Source organism: Callithrix jacchus, chromosome 2 (assembly GCF_049354715.1).
Source record: "Callithrix jacchus isolate 240 chromosome 2, calJac240_pri, whole genome shotgun sequence".
Classification (NCBI taxonomy): domain Eukaryota; kingdom Metazoa; phylum Chordata; class Mammalia; order Primates; family Cebidae; genus Callithrix; species Callithrix jacchus.
Genome location: NC_133503.1, coordinates 16,557,735 through 16,573,407, shown reverse-complemented (window position 1 = coordinate 16,573,407; position 15,673 = coordinate 16,557,735). Strand labels below are relative to the sequence as shown.

Genomic DNA, 15,673 nt, shown 5'->3' with positions numbered 1-15,673 from the left:
TGCTGTGCAGTCATTCCAAGGTGGTTGTCTGATTTGACTGTGAACAGCGTGGATAGTTAATATTTGTTGGGTCTGGGTGGTGATACATCATTGTGTGTTATCTCCCGCTGTATATCCTTACTTTGGAAGTATTTCACGATGATAATAGACAAAGCTAGTGGGTTTGTTGTGAAGAGAGTCTGTTCATAGGAAAACATGATCTATTCATCAGCCTGGCCTAGCAGTTAGTTAAATAAACCAAGTGTAACTCAGATGGCTCATAGGGCTTTATCTTACCATAGAGTTTTATGTCACCATAGTGGTATAAAAAGTATTAATGAATGAACAGAAGGTCTTTTATATTTGATTTATTTATTACATCTCTTAACAGACTATTTTTTATTATAAATGTGAATACACAGGTTCCCACTTCTTGTTTGTTCATAGTTTTCTTGACAAACAGTAGCTACTTTTACACATTTACAGTTTCATAGTTTAACCAATAATAGTTTCAGTGACTTCATTACATCAACACCCAACTGATAGATAAGAGGATTTTGTTTTCATCAGTATGTTCATTGCTTTTTAAATTTTTTATCTTTCCCGAAGGTAGGAATTCAATACAGTTGTTTATTTATTTGTTTAGTTTTTCTGGGCTACCAACATCTTAATTTCTTGATAGGCCAGTTGTAATGTGTGACTAGGGGCTCTATTCTTCAGACATTGCATTTGAAGCAATGGGTAGGTGTGGGATTTGGAAGCAGTGTGAAAGTAACCTCGTTTGTTTTTGCAGACTTTGTAATTTTCTTCTGGAAAATCCAGATTATCCAAAGAGAGAAGATAGAATCATTATAAATCCCAGTAGCAGTCTGCTGGCCAGCCAAGATGAGACAAAGGCAAGTGTTGTGTTCTTGTCTTGCTACCTGGAAATGCCCTGCTGTTTTTGTTGTTATCTCTGTGGGAAGAAAGTGCTTTGTTGGGACAAGTTTTTAAAGACTAGCAGAGGGATATAGGATTTGAGAATATATCTATACTTCAGTGGGATCTCCCAATCTGAGCCACTTTGAATTCTGTCTTTAACTCCTACCTTTCCATGTAATTCTTATCTTCCTTTTCCCACAAAGAATTAAACGAATCTTCCATATCTTTAATCCTATAAAGCAAATTCCTAAAGCTAAACAAGAACTGGCCAGGACTCTAACATTTTATTATGAAACTTTTCAAACCTAAAGGAAAGTTGAAACTTTTACATTGATTACCTATATACCCAACACTGGTACTACTAAAAAGTTAACAGTTTACTGTATCCTCTTTATCATACCTCTGCCGTCGGTCTGTCCATCAGCACATCTTTGTTATGTTTCGTTTCATTATAATGTGTTTCAGAGTCAATTGCAAAAGCATCAATACACTTCCCTGTAAACGCTTCAGCATACATATCATTGCCTAAAGTTGAATCTCTTTTTTCTTTTGATGTGAGATTTGTATACAGTGTATACACCTGTTTAACCCAGATCTCATATCAAGATGTAAACAGTTTGGCTTTTAAAAACTGTAATTATTGTCATTATTTGTGATTCAAGCTGGCATTTAGTGTGTTATATGGTAAAGTATGGTTGAGAACTAATTTTATTAAGATCCGTTGCTTGATCTTCCAACTCCACACAAATTCTTTGACTATGTCTTTTACATGTTCTATAATAGGAAAAAAAAATAGTTGTTTGTAAAGATTTTATGGAAAGAAGGTGGCTGAAAGATTGGTTTAAATCCCCAATGATATTTCTTCACGAGTTATAACTAGTAAAACTAGTCTGTAGGCTCCAGATAGGGTTGTTGAACCTCTCTGAGCCACCATTTTCTCATCTCTCTTATAGGGCTGGTAACTTCCTTATAGAGTAATTAGAAAAAAATGAGGTTATTTTCTTGTACATGTAATTCTTAAAATGATTTTCCCTACATGAGAAATGTACTGTCTGGCCTCTAATTGTATGCTTCTCTCTCATTTCAGTTGCCTAAAATAGACTTTTTTGACTATTCTAAGTTGACTCCTCTAGACCAGCGCTGCTTCATCCAAGCTGCTGACCTCCTCATGGCCGACTTCAAAATGCTCAGTAGTCAGGACATTAAGTGGGCCCTGCACGAGCTTAAAGGACACTATGCCATCACCCGAAAGGTGCTCTACTTGGTCTTCCTGTTGGTGTCACACTTCTTGACTACATCTTCCCATGATAACAGAATAAACAGTTCAGCGTGTAGAAGTTGGGATTGTTTATGATTGCAGAGAGCTAAGGAATTTGTTAGAGTGAAGATAAGTAGATAGGTATTTGCTGATTAGGAAGGGCTAAATGAAAAGAAATAATAGATGAGAAGCAGAGAAGTTCTGGTTTGACCGTAAAAACACAGAGGGTAATACATTTTACTGTGGAATGCAGGAGTATGAAAGATGTGTTCTAATCTTGCTTCTTTCTGATTTGCTTTCTCACTTTGGACAAGTCACACTACCATCCATCCCCCAGGTGGCTCAGTTATCAGTGATACGACATAAGGTCTGTAAAGAGTTCAGGAACTCAGCAGTACCCCATCAGAAGAGAGTGGGCAGCTCCTGACAGCTCCCAGCATTTTGTCCCCAGGATCCTAAAGTAGATAGCACTTAAAGGCCTCTTAAGGGTGAAAAGGGTGCTGGTTTGTGGTGGATAACACAGACGTGTCTTTCCATGAAGCGCAGCACACAGTGCCCACTTTGTACACAGGAGCACACGCACCAGCAGAGACTTTGGCTTACTCCTCTTGGTCACCGTTACTGCCATTAAATGCTGTTCTCCTGCTGAAATTCTTGTGATTCTCAGCAAACACTGTGACTTTCTTTTGACCAAAGGATAAACAAATGTGGAGTTATCGTACTGGTTATCTCTGGGTCTTACCTGCAGGAAGGTAAGACCCAAGGACTATGTGGCTCATGCTGAGGTCTAGGCCAAGCCCCTTCCACCTTTTTTTTTTTTTTTTTTTGACATGGATTCTCATTCTGTCACCCAGACAAGAGTGCAGTGGCACAGTCTCGGCTCATTCCAGCCTCTGCCTCCCTGTTTCAAGAGATTCTCTGGCCTCGGTCTCCTCAGTAGCTCAGACTGTAGATGCACGCTACCACCTCTGGCTGATTTTTGTATTTTTAGTAAAGATGGGATTTCACCATATTGGTCAGGCTGGTAAGGCACCTTACCTCTTGTGATCCTGCCAGCTCACCCTCCCAAAGTGCTTGGATTACAGGTGTGAGCCACCACACCCAGCCAAAAAAAGACTTTGAGAGAAAAATAGAGGGGCTTTGAAAGGGTAAAACAGGTAACAACCTAAGGTAGATCAAGGGTCTCCAGAAGGGTCTCCCTGAGCAAGGGACCTTTAATCACAGACCCAAGTAGGAGTTTGGTGAAAGGGGGTTTGGAAGATGTTATTGTCATTTATTGGGTTGAGGACTAACTAGTATAAAAATCTTGTTTGAAGGGAAATAATTATGAATTCCGTCTTGTGAAACATTGGTTGCCAATGTACTAAGAAGGGCCTTGTGAGTAAAAAATAATTCATTGGCAGGTTGAATGGACTAAAAAGTTTGGAAAATACAGACAGTAGATAGAATTTTTTGGGGGGTATCTCCTTGAGTTTTATGGTGATAGGACTTTGAGAGTCATCAGCGTATGGAAAATAATCTCACCAGTCCGAATGAGATATCAGGTGAGAAGAGAGGACTCCTGACATGTAAAGACCAAGCAGAGGAGACAGGCAGACAGGAAGAGGGGAAGTTGAGAGAGTGGAGCAGTCTGTATCATCATCATCATCGTTACTGTTATTTAGAAACAGGGTCTCTCTCTGTCACCCAGGCTGGGGTACATTGGCACAATCATGGCTCGTTGCAACCTTGACCTTCTGGGCTCAAGCCATCAGATGTGCACCACCACACCTGGATGATCTTTTTATTTTATTTTTCGTAGAAATGGGGTCTTGCTAGATTGTGCAGGCTGCTTTTGAACTCCTGGCCTCAGGCTGTAATCCTGCCTCAGTCTCCCAAAGCGCTGGGACACCACCATGCCCAGCCTACGTTATTAAACACTGCTAAGAGTTTGTACAACATGAGGACTAGAATGCAGATGGTGGACTTGGTCACTCGGTACGAAGCATAGATGAGTAAGTACAAAGGCAGGGCAGATGCCAGATTAGAGACAGCTGGAAAGCTTGTGTACATGAGTGTGAGGTAGTAAAGCAGCAGACAGCTCCTTCTTTGATAAGTTTCTCTACAAAGAGGAGAAGAAGAAAGGGGCTGGCCTCGAAAGAGGGATGAGATCAAGGGAGAACGTATTTTCATTTTTTTAGGATGGCAAAGACTGGAGCACTTTTTCTTTCTTTTTTTCAGACCGAGTCACACTCTGTCGCTCAGGCTGGAGTACAATGGTGCTATCTTGGCTCACTGCAACCTTCAGCCTCCAGGTTCAAATAATCCTCCTGCCTCAGCCTCCCAAGTCGCTGGGATTACAGGCACCTGTCAGCAGGTGCCTGTAATTTTTTTTAGTAGAGATGGGGTTTTGCCATGTTGGCCAGGCTGGTATTGAACTCCTGACCTCAGGTTATACATTCATCTCAGCCTCCCAAAGTGCTGGGATTACAGGCATGAACCACTGCACCTGGCCTGAGTAGAGCACGTTTAAATGTTGATAAGAAAGATGTAAGAGGGAGAAGCTGAAGGTAGGAAAGAAAAGGAATCCTCACTAGTGGGAGGATTTTGAACTCCAGCATGGTGTTGAAGGGTGGGGTGGATATAGATGCACGCAGAGAAGAGTGTGGGAGAAGCAGATTTGGGGAAAGTGAAGAGGAGCATTGGCCAGAGAAAGAACATGGAAGATTTGCCCATAGAATGGAACTCACCAGCCCATTGTCATCTGATTTTAACCTGTACTTACGCAAGGACAGCTTGGACAGTTTTGTTTTATATGAGACAGGATATAGTGCAGTGGCGCCATCTCAGCTCAGTGCAGCATCGCCTCTCAGGTTCAAGTGATTCTCCTTCCTTAGCCTTTGAGTGGCTAGGACCACAGCTGTGCTCCACCACACCTGGCTGTTTTTTTTGTATTTTTAATAGAGATGGGTTGTCCCCCTGTTGCCCAGGCTGGTCTCAAATTCCTAAGCTCAAACGATCCGCCCCACTCAGCCTCCCATGGTGCTAAGATTACAGTTATGAGCCACTGCACCCAGCCAACAGATTTTATTTTCCCTAGTCACTTTCTAACCTGTGAGTGTTTTGCTTCCACCACTGTACCAATTTATGAAAGTCAGAGAAATGAAAATAATATTTTGCCACTGCCTTTTTATTTGTTGGTTTGTTTTTTGAGCACAATCTCACTCTGTTACCCAGGCTGGAGTGCAGTGGTGCAGTCTCGGCTCACTGCAACTTCCCCCTCCTGGGTTCAAGTGATTCTCCTGCCTCAGTAGGAGTAGCTGGGATTACAGGCACGCAGCACCCCACCTGGCCAGTTTTTCTATTTTTAGTAGAGACGGAGTTTTGCCATGTTGGCCAAGCTCGTCTTGAACTCTTGACTTGAGGTGATCCACCCGCCTTGGCCTCCCAGAATGCTGGGATTACAGGCGTGAGCTACCAGCCCAGCTGCCACTGCCTGTTCTTGTTAGCCGTGCTGGGAAGAAAGTTGAAACTATGTTAAATGGCATTTTTGGATTGCCTGTTTCATGTATTCTTATTTTCCATTTATGGAGGTAATCTTTCCCTTTCTCAATTTTCAGGCCTTTTCCGATGCCATTAAAAAATGGCAGGAGCTATCACCAGAAACCAGTGGAAAAAGGAAGAAGAGAAAAGAAATGAATCAGTATTCTTACATCGATTTCAAGTTTGAACAAGGTAATGCAAACTGTGTTGCTGGCAGTGTGTAGCTGCAACGCTGTACCTTTTCTTCCCACGGTCAGTGAAGAAAGTCGTGCTGCTGGTGTCTGCCGAGCATCTGACCAGGCCAGTCCAAGGAGTGACTGACAGGAACTATTTTCACAGCGCATCAAAATTTTTAGAAAGTGGCTGCACTTGTTGGCTTCCTTCTTCATACTTAAGATAAACTATGACAGAAAAACTTTGTGTGCTGTTAGAAAATTCATGTGTGGGAAGGTATTTTTGGGTGTGCTGTTAAGCTTGGGGAAAAAACTGGTCTTAAAGGCGTGGTGTTAATTGGCTGTATTATTAGGTGAAACCACCCAGACTTTTGAATGAGGGCTTACTGCAGAGGGTCATTTATGCACCTGAGAGGATGGCTAATAGCCACATGTTTCTCCAAAATTCTATCATTCTTATTGATGAAATCAGTGCTGGAAACTGTTTTGAAGAGGTTACTTCAGGTCTAATCCCCAAAAACGTAAACTTGTTTAGTTTTATAACAGATTTTTTCTGAGTTTACTACAACTTTTTCTAGAGATCATGCCATAAACAGGAACATTTCCCTTTCCTTTTCTCTTGTGTTTCTGTTACATGTGTACTTAATTACTGCACTTGATTTCAGGTATGACTAAGTGGAAACTTGGGTAACTATAAAGTTGGAAAGAATATGAATTTACTATGAACTCTTCAGTAGCGAAAAGAAAATCCCTTAGGCTATGACTCCTGAGGTTGCTAAGCCAATCTGTGCAGCAGTGGTCTGCTAACATGACGTTCCCCTGGCCTGTGGCAGAATGTAGAACTAGGGACAGTGTGCAGGTGGGTTTTCATTCAGCCGAGTTTATCCAGAGGTCACAACAGGCATCCTTGTGCGTAGCCATACAGCGTTTGTGTCTGACTTTAGTGGTGGAAAAAGTACTACTTTTCAGGATAGTTTACTCCCTTGTTGGTCAACTCTGTCTTTTAGACAGTTCTTCCTTTATATTAAGTCAGTATATGCTGTCCTCAAATGTCCTGCCGTGGTTGTAGTTCTTGCCTTCCACCACTGTACAGTGATAGAATCTGGAGAGACAGATTCTGGCTGTTGCCCCTTCGTCAGCCTGACTGCCCTTCTGCCCTTCCCTGCGTGCCCTTCTCTAGCTTGTCAGCATCATTTTGAAAGTTGGGGTGAAGACAGGACATCATATTTTACATGAGGTCTGCTCCCATTCAGCCTTGGTCTTTTCACCCACATTTCTGTGAAGTCATACACCTCTAGGTTTTTCTGCATCTCACATTTTTCCCTGTAAACTTCATTTTATTTGGTTCAGTCCTTTGTTTTAGGAATAGCACTTTAATTCAGATGCTGATTCTTAAATTGTACATATCAGATACTCTTTTTTTTCTTTTGAGATGGAGTTTCGCTCTTGTTACCCAGGCTAGAGTGCAATGGCGTGATCTCAGCTCACCGCACCCTCCGCCTCCTGGGTTCAGGCAATTCTCCTACCTCAGCCTCCCCAGTAGCTGGGATTACAGGCATGTTCCACCGTGCCTGGCTAAATTTTGTATTTTTAGCAGAGACAGGGTTTCTTCATGTTGATCAGGCTTGTCTTGAACACCCAACCTCAGGTCATCCGCCCTCCTCAGCCTCCGAAAGTGCTGGGATTACAGGCATGTGACACCATGCCCTGCCATTATCAGATAATCTTTAAGGACCCTGGAAGCATTATATAGAAAATATTCTTGATTTATATTAGTAGTTTAATGTTTATGACTCACACTTAGCCTTTTTTAACAGCTTTTTATAAGGACATGGGCTAAGAATCCCTCATCTGCTCCAGGAATCCCATTTTTCTCCTTTTCGGTTTGTTTTCTATCTAAGCACTGCTCTTTGGGCTATAATTGCTTGACTCAGGAGTGAAACAGAGTTCTCTCTGCTCTGTCCTTTTTATGGTCATGCAGGAAAATGCATTAGAGGGAATTTTGTAGACCTAATTGCATTTATTTTAAAAATAAAGGACTGAAAATAACTCTTACTGCTTGAACATGATAAACTGCAAAAAGAACTGAGTAAAGGCGAAAGAAATAATAGAAGGTGAAAAAGTGTTTTAATTTATGGCATTGATAATTATAGTAATTAACATTTATTGAGTACTTAATATGTACCAGGCACTTTTCTAAGTGCTTTAATAGATTAACTTATGTTTCAAATAGCCTTATGAGATGTATGTGCCATTATTATCATTTTACAGAAAAAACTGAAGCACAGAGAAGTAAAGTAACTTGCAAGATGTTTCATAGCAAGTGGCCGACCTGGGAATCTGACTTCAAAGCTTGCTCTCTAAACATATGCGTTTCTATTCTTATAAAACCAAAAACAGTGGGGTTTTTGTTTTTGGTTTTGGGTTTTTTTTGTGTGGGGGGGTGACAGAGTCTTGTTCCTGTCACCCAGGCTGGAGTTAATGGCGTGATCTGGGCTCACTGTAACCTTCTTCTCCGGGCTCAAGTGATTTTCCTGCCTCAGCCTCCCAAGTTGCTGGGATTACAGGTGTGTGCCACCACGCCTGGTTAATTTTTGTATTTTTAGTAGAGATGGGGTTTCACCATGTTAGATAGGCTGGTCTTGAACTCCTGACCTCAGGTAATCCACCTGTCTCGGCCTCCCAAAGTACTAGGATTACAGGCATGAGCCACTGTGCCAGGACCGAAAAAGTTTAAACTAGTGAGAATGAGCAAGAGAAAAGGAGAATTAAAATAAAATGTATTGGGAACCAAATGGCAAATGTTAACATCAAGAGATGACCAATAAATTAAAAATCTAGATGAGATAAAGTTTTCTAGTAAAACATAAATTTGTCAGGTAGTGTGGCTCACACCTATAATCCCAGCACTTTGGGAGGCCTCAAGGCTGGTGAATCGCTTGAGCTCAGGATTTCAAGACTAGCCTGGACAACATGGCAAATTCCCATCTCTACAAAAGATACAGAAAAATTAGCTGGGCTTGGTGGCACCTGGCTGTATAGTCCGAGTTCCTCAGGAGGCTGAGGTGGGAGGATCTCTTGAGTCCAAGAGTTGAGGCTGCAGTGAACTATGAATGTGCTACTGCACTCCAGCCTGAGCAACAGAGCAAGACTCTGTCTCAAGAAGAAAAAAAAAATCATAAATTACCAAATCAGCAAAAGAAATACAAAACCTGAAGAGATCAATTACATATCGGTTATTTGTCATTCTGCTATCTTTTATTCTCATGTTATAATATATTGTGGTGAATATAGCCTCTATTCCTTCTGCCCCTTATATATTTGAATGCTTTCAAAATAAAAATGATTGAAAAACATTCAGCATATTTGCACCCACCAGAATGGCTAAAATTAAAAACTGATGATAGGTGTTGGTAAGAACATGGAGAGACTGGAACTCACGTGCATTGCTGATAAAGGAAGGGTGTAAACAGGTACAACGGAAAACTGTCATTATTTTCTAAAGCTGAAAGTCAGCCTATCCCATGATCTAGCAATTCCCAGCTACATGGGAACAATAAATAGGTGTAAGCAGCACTATTCAGATTAACCTAAAATGATAAACCCATGTCCTCAGTATCGAAATAGATAATAAGTTGTGGTATATTCACATAGTGCACTTCTGACAGGTAGGAGATGCCTTCTAATTGGAGCATAAACAGAGGGAAAAAACCAGAACGAGCAAAGAGTGGGTGGTAGATTGGCAAATGGTATAAAGCTCAGTCTTTCCAAATGGTAGAATGTGATACAGAAATCATGAAACATTGCCAGAGAGAAGGTGGAGGATGAGGCCAGGAAAAGTGGACATAGCTGGCCCAGATTCCTAACACACACTTGTCTGCATGCTTTTGCATCGTCATATATCTTCTAGGTGACATAAAAATAGAAAAGAGGATGTTCTTTCTGGAAAATAAGCGGCGACATTGTAGGTCCTATGACCGGCGTGCTCTTCTTCCAGCTGTGCAACAAGAGCAGGAGTTCTATGAGCAGAAAATCAAAGAGATGGCAGAGATAGGAAGATGTGCTCTGGTCTTGGGATGTGTTTCTGGGATTCTAGTCTGCTCTCAGGGTTTAGTTAGTACAAAACTGTCTTTTAAGATTTCCCTTTTCTTTAGAGAGTGATTAACTTGGATATATAACAACATTTTTTAAATTAAAAAAAATACTGGGTTTTGTCATAATACTTATGTTTGTGGTTTCATAAATCAGATTTATGTTAGAAAATAGAAAATTTTAATTGTAGCTTTGTGTATCTCTTTCACCTCCTCCCTCAACCTCTAATGGAGAAAAACCAGAAAGAGATTCCATTTCTCTCTTAAATTTTTCTAAATATAGGATCAAATGTGCAAGTCAGCTGGAATGTATATATTGGTTGTTTAATAAGTATCTTCTAGACCAGTGGCTCTCAAAGTGTGACCCAGAGATCCCTGGGTTCCTCAAGACTCTTGGAGGTCTGGGAGGTCAAACCTCTCTTAACTATGCAAGACATTACAGTGACCCTTAAACAACATGAGGGTTAGGAGTGCTATCCCCCTGTGCAGTTGAAAGTCTGCATATATTGTTTGACTGCCCCAAAACTTAACTTCGAACAGCCTACTGTTGACAGGAAGCCTTACCCATATAACAGTCAATGAACATACTTGGTATGTTTTGTGTATTACAGGCTGTATTCTTACATTAAGATAAGCTAGAGAAAAAAACGTTATTAGGAAAATATACTTACTGTTCATTAAATGGAAGAGTGGATCAGCATGAGAAGGTCTTTATCCTCATGGTCTTCACGTTGAGAAGGCTGAGAAGGAGGGGTATGTTGGTTTTGCTGTCTCAGGGTGGCAGAAGCAGAAGAAAATCAGCACATAAGTGGGTCCCCGTAGTTCACACCTGTGTTGATCAAGGAAAACTATTTGCTTTTTCTCCGTATTGAATCTGTACCAGCAGAACAAAAGCAGTTTTCCCTTGGTGTGTATCAGTCCAGTGGCACAGAGCCATCCTCATAATCAGTTTTCTTCACCACCATGCTCTTACATTTTTAAGACATACCAGTTTCACCTAAAAATGTCTTTGATAGGCCAGGCAGGGTAGCTCACACCTATAAGGTCCCAGGCATGCTTTGGGAGGCCGAGGAGCGCAGATCACGAGGTCAGGAGTTTAAGACCAGTCTGGCCACCATGGTGAAACCCCGTTTATACCAAAAATACAAAAAAATTAGGAGGACGCCTGTAATCCCAGGTACTCAGGAGGCTGACGTACAAGAATCGCTGAACTTGGGAGGCAGAGGTTGCAGTGAGTCGTGATCAGGCCACAGCAGTCTAGCCGGGGTGGCAGAGCAAGACTCCGTCTTTGGGGGGAAAAATGTCTTTGATAAAGCAGTAAAAATTATTTTACCCAATTTTGACCCTTGAAAACATCTTTTTAATATTCTATGTAATAAAATGAAATGCTTCTGCCACATTCCAGGATATGAAGCTTGTCTTATATCCAAGTACGGAAAAGTGCTTGTGCAACTGAGCCACAAAGCAGCTGCATTGGCCACTTTTTACTTGGAAAAAAGTGACTGACAGCAAAACTATGATTATTCAAAATTAGGTATTTGGCAGGCATTTTCTCAAAAATGAAGTGATCATTTTTGACCAAAATTCTAGATTTTTAAGCCGAAATTAGAATTTTTTTCTTATTTTCATTCATCTGTTACAGAATCACATTTATTAATATCACATATCTTATCAGATAAGTACTTAAAGTATTGGCAGATCAATGGATGTATTTTAATTGATTGTAGTCATTTATTTTTGGTGATGTTCACATTGTCCCATCTCTGGTTAGTGGCTACCCCTTCAAGTTGGTCTCTCTTTACCTGACCCCAGTAGTCTCTGACAACATCCTTGCCTTTGGGCACAGCAAGGTGACCTTGTTTCAACTTCTGCTTTCTCTGACCTGGACTCAACAATTTCTCCAAAGTGCCGCCTTTGCATTTTTTTCCTTTTCTCTTTTGACAGAGGATCCCCATGTGTCACCCAGGCTTGAGTGCAATGACGAAATCATGGCTTATTGCCTCAACCTCCTGGGTTCAAGCAATCCTTCCACCTCAGCCTCTTGAGTAGCTGGGACTACAGGTGTGTGCCACCACACCTGGCTAACTTTTTTGTATTTTTTTGTAGAGCCTGGGTTTCCCCATGTTGTCCAGGCTGGTCTTGAACTTTTGGCCTCAAGCTGTCCTCAGCATCGGCCTCCAAAGTGTTGGGGTTACAGGCATGCACCACCATGCCCTGCCAAATTTATTTTCTTTTCTCTATGCTAAAAATCTTGGTTCTTAATAACATGAATAACATTCTTGTCAGATTATATCTGAGAATATAAAATTAAAATATTTTAAAGTCACTTGAAATAAGTCTTGGTGCTTATGCCATTAACTTGATAAACAAGTTTCTGGCCAGGCACGGTTACATTACGTTACGGCTCACGCATGTAATCCCAGAACCTTGGGAGCCCAAGGCAGGTGATCACTTGAGACCGGGAGTTCAAGATTAGCCTAACCAATATGGCTAGGGGTGCAGGTATCTTGGCCCTGGCATCTTGAAATGTATTATTTCAGAGTCACGCCTTTGATGACCTTGGCAGTGGACCAGAGTAATTTGTTAAGGCCTTTTCACAGCCCACATTAGTGCCAGAATTTCTGCCCTACATTTGATTTTCTTATTATTGGCATTGACAAGGCCCCCTTTTCCAGATAGCCCCATGGGCCTGGACCACAGAGATTGCATCTTGTGAGTCTGTAGAAACAGTCAAGACCTTGGCCTGTCTTAGGTCCAGGGCTCAGGTTCATGCAGATTTTCCTGGTCGTCTGTGCTTGAAGTCCCTGTAAGAGGCTCTGGGTTGGTTTCCTGTAGGTAGAGAGCTTCACGTCCTGCCCTTCACTGGCCTCTTTTCATGAAGTTTCTATCATCTAGACCATGGCTTCCTTTTCTTCTTCAACCACATGTCTGTTATTGAAACTCTGGAAGTAAGTCAGGGGTGATGGCTCATGCCTTTAATCCCAGCACTTTGAGAGGCCAAGGTAGGCGGACTACCTGAAGTCAGGAGTTCAAGACCACGCTGGCCAAGATGGTGAAACCCTACCTCTATGAAAAATACAAAAATTAGCTGGGCATGGTGGCAGTCACCTGTAATCCCAGCTACTTGGGGGGCTGAGGCAGGAGAATCACTTGAACCCAGGAGGCTGAGGTTGCCAGGAGCCAAGATTGCATCACTACACTCCAGCCTGGTGACAGAGCAAGACTCCAACTCAAAAATAAACAAAGGGAGAAATACATAAATTTCTCCCTATATTTAGAATATTTATATATATATATATATACCTATGTTACATATAAATATGACATATTTATAAAGCAATTTATATATTTAATATAGTACTATATTGAATATATATTTTATATACATTATACACACATATGGAAAGGAGTTTATGTGTTTCTCTGCTGTCTGACACTTCCCCGCTTATTCCCAGTTGTTTCAGTCTTTGTCTCTGATTGCTGGAGAGACTATATGTCCTTGGAATTTCCTGGGTGATAGGCATGTCTGTTACTCACAGTGGCTCCCCAGGGTTACACCTGAGTTCATGCCAACCAGATGGCTTGGCAAGGGGTCACACATACCAGATGACCAACCATGTGATTTGAAGGTTGTGACTTCAAGCCACATGGTGTCAGCCCGACTCCCAGAAAGGAACTAGGGGGCTAGAGATGGACTGAGCTGCCTGGCCAGTGACTGAATCAACCCGGCCACTGTAATAAAAGCCCTGGATGTGGAAGCCCAGGGGAGCTTCCTTGGCTGGTGACACACATCAGTGTGCTGAGAGGATGGGGCGTCCTTAGGACACAGAGAGGGCATCTTTGACACCCTCTCAGAGTTTGCGTTTTGTGTCTCTGCTTTTGGCTGGTCTTAACTTTTGCCAGTGTTTTTCTTACATAAAACTGTAATGAAAGTATCAGGCCAGGCACAGTGGCTCATACCTGCAATCTCAGCACTTTGGGAAGCAAAGGTGGGTGGGTCACCTGATGTCAGGAGTTCAAGATCATCCTGGCCAACATGGTGAAACCCTGTCTCTACTAAAAAAAAATAAAAATAAAAAATTCGCTGGGTATGGTGGCATGTGCCTGTAGTTCCAGCTACTCAGGAAGCTGAGACAGGAGAATCACTTAAACCCAGGAGGCAAAGGTTGCAGCGAGCCAAGATAGCATCACTGCACTCCAGCCTAGGAGACAGAGTGAGACTCCATCTCACACAAGAAAAGGAAGTATCATGCTGGGCTGGACACAGTGGCTATGCCTGTACTCCCATCACTTTGGGAGGCTGAGGCGGGCATATCACCTTAAGTCAGGAGTTCGAGACCGGCCTGGCCAACATGTTGAAATCCTGCCTCTACTAAAAGTACAAAAAATAGCCACGTGTGGTGGCACACACTGTAATTCTAGCTACTAGGGAGGTTGAGGCAGAAAAATCACTTGGACCTGGGAGGTAGAGTTTGCACTGAGCTGTGATTGTGCCACTGCACTCCAACCTGGGAGACAGAGTGACACTCTGTCTCAAAAAGGAAAGCAAAAAAACCAAACAAACTCTAGCTTGGGATCAGCCCTCTCTTCTCCTTATTCCTTTTAAAAAAAACTTTAAAAAAAATAGATGTAGATGCCATGTTACCCAGGCTGGTCTCAAGCTCCTGGCCTCAGATGATCCTCCCACTGTGACCCCCAAAAGTGCTGGGATTATAGGTGTGTGCACTGCACCCAGCCTTATGTTTTTTTCTTTCTTTTTTTTTTTTGAGACAGAGTTTGGCTCTTGTTACCCAGGCTGGAGTGCAATGGCGCGATCTCGGCTCACCGCAACCTCCGCCTCCTGGGTTCAGGCAATTCTCCTGCCTCAGCCTCCTGAGAAGCTGAGATTACAGGCATGCGCCACTGTGCCCAGCTAACAGGATTATCCTTCAGAGCTAATAAATATATTCAAGTAACCACAACCCTGTTAATGAAAAATGTCACTTGACAGCAAATATCAATTCAGAGCAATCTGATCACACTTACTGTGAAGATGAGAAAACTTCATGTTTATTAGGTTTCCCAAGAGATGCACTGCACTGTTCCCTTGAAAACACACAGCTCATGGCCTACTTCAAAACACACAGCTCATGGCCTTGTTCAAAACACATATCCTCTTCAAGGTAACGTACAAACATGTCAATACGAGGCAAAAATTAAGTCTGAGTTCTCACATTTCAAAAACATACACTTAACATCAAATAAAAATTTATTTTTACCTGAATTTATGGGAACTATCACATGGCGATAAATGTAATAGATATACTAAGTAGTATAGGTAAAAAGAGTGCTTGCTTCAGTACCACACGCATTAATAGATACAAAGATTTAAAGATAAAAGATTTAGAATAAAAAGAATCCTCTCATAAAAAGGAAACCAAAATTATATTTATGTGTATATAACAGCTATAACACCTATCACACAACTTTATAGGAACAGCATCTATTAAAAAATACCCGTATTTCCAAAGTATTTAAAATAAGTGTAGTAATAATTCTGTGCCCATCTTTTTCAAAATAAACCACTAAATGTATAGTACATATTAGACATATTAGTATATATCTAAGATGTTAAAAATCACAACTAAATACTCAGAATTCAGTAACAAACATTAAACAGCGAATAAAAATTTGTATCACAAGAATTTAGGGGAACTACCACATAGCTATAAATACAATAGATTATCATG

At 41.5% G+C, this 15,673-nt stretch overlaps 1 protein-coding gene across 28 annotated transcripts in view; it reads left to right on the top strand.

Annotated features, from left to right (window-relative positions):
* Window positions 1–15,673, top strand: part of LOC108589316 (E3 ubiquitin-protein ligase RNF216) — a 103,157-nt gene that overhangs the window by 44,534 nt on the left and 42,950 nt on the right. For 22 of the 28 annotated variants that reach the window (XR_013530305.1, XR_013530303.1, XR_013530304.1 and 19 more), the window contains exons 6-8: window positions 773–875; window positions 1,988–2,152; window positions 5,758–5,872. Coding sequence is in view for 15 of the 28 variants with exons in the window: in XM_054248800.2 (XP_054104775.1) it covers window positions 773–875; window positions 1,988–2,152; window positions 5,758–5,872 (383 nt within the window). In the remaining 13 variants the exon portion in view is untranslated. Of the gene's footprint in view, window positions 1–772; window positions 876–1,987; window positions 2,153–5,757; window positions 7,900–8,124; window positions 9,210–9,763; window positions 11,563–14,717; window positions 15,013–15,673 lie in introns of those variants that run through there. The other 6 variants (XM_078357985.1, XM_054248806.2, XM_078357952.1 and 3 more) reach the window with 5 other exon arrangements.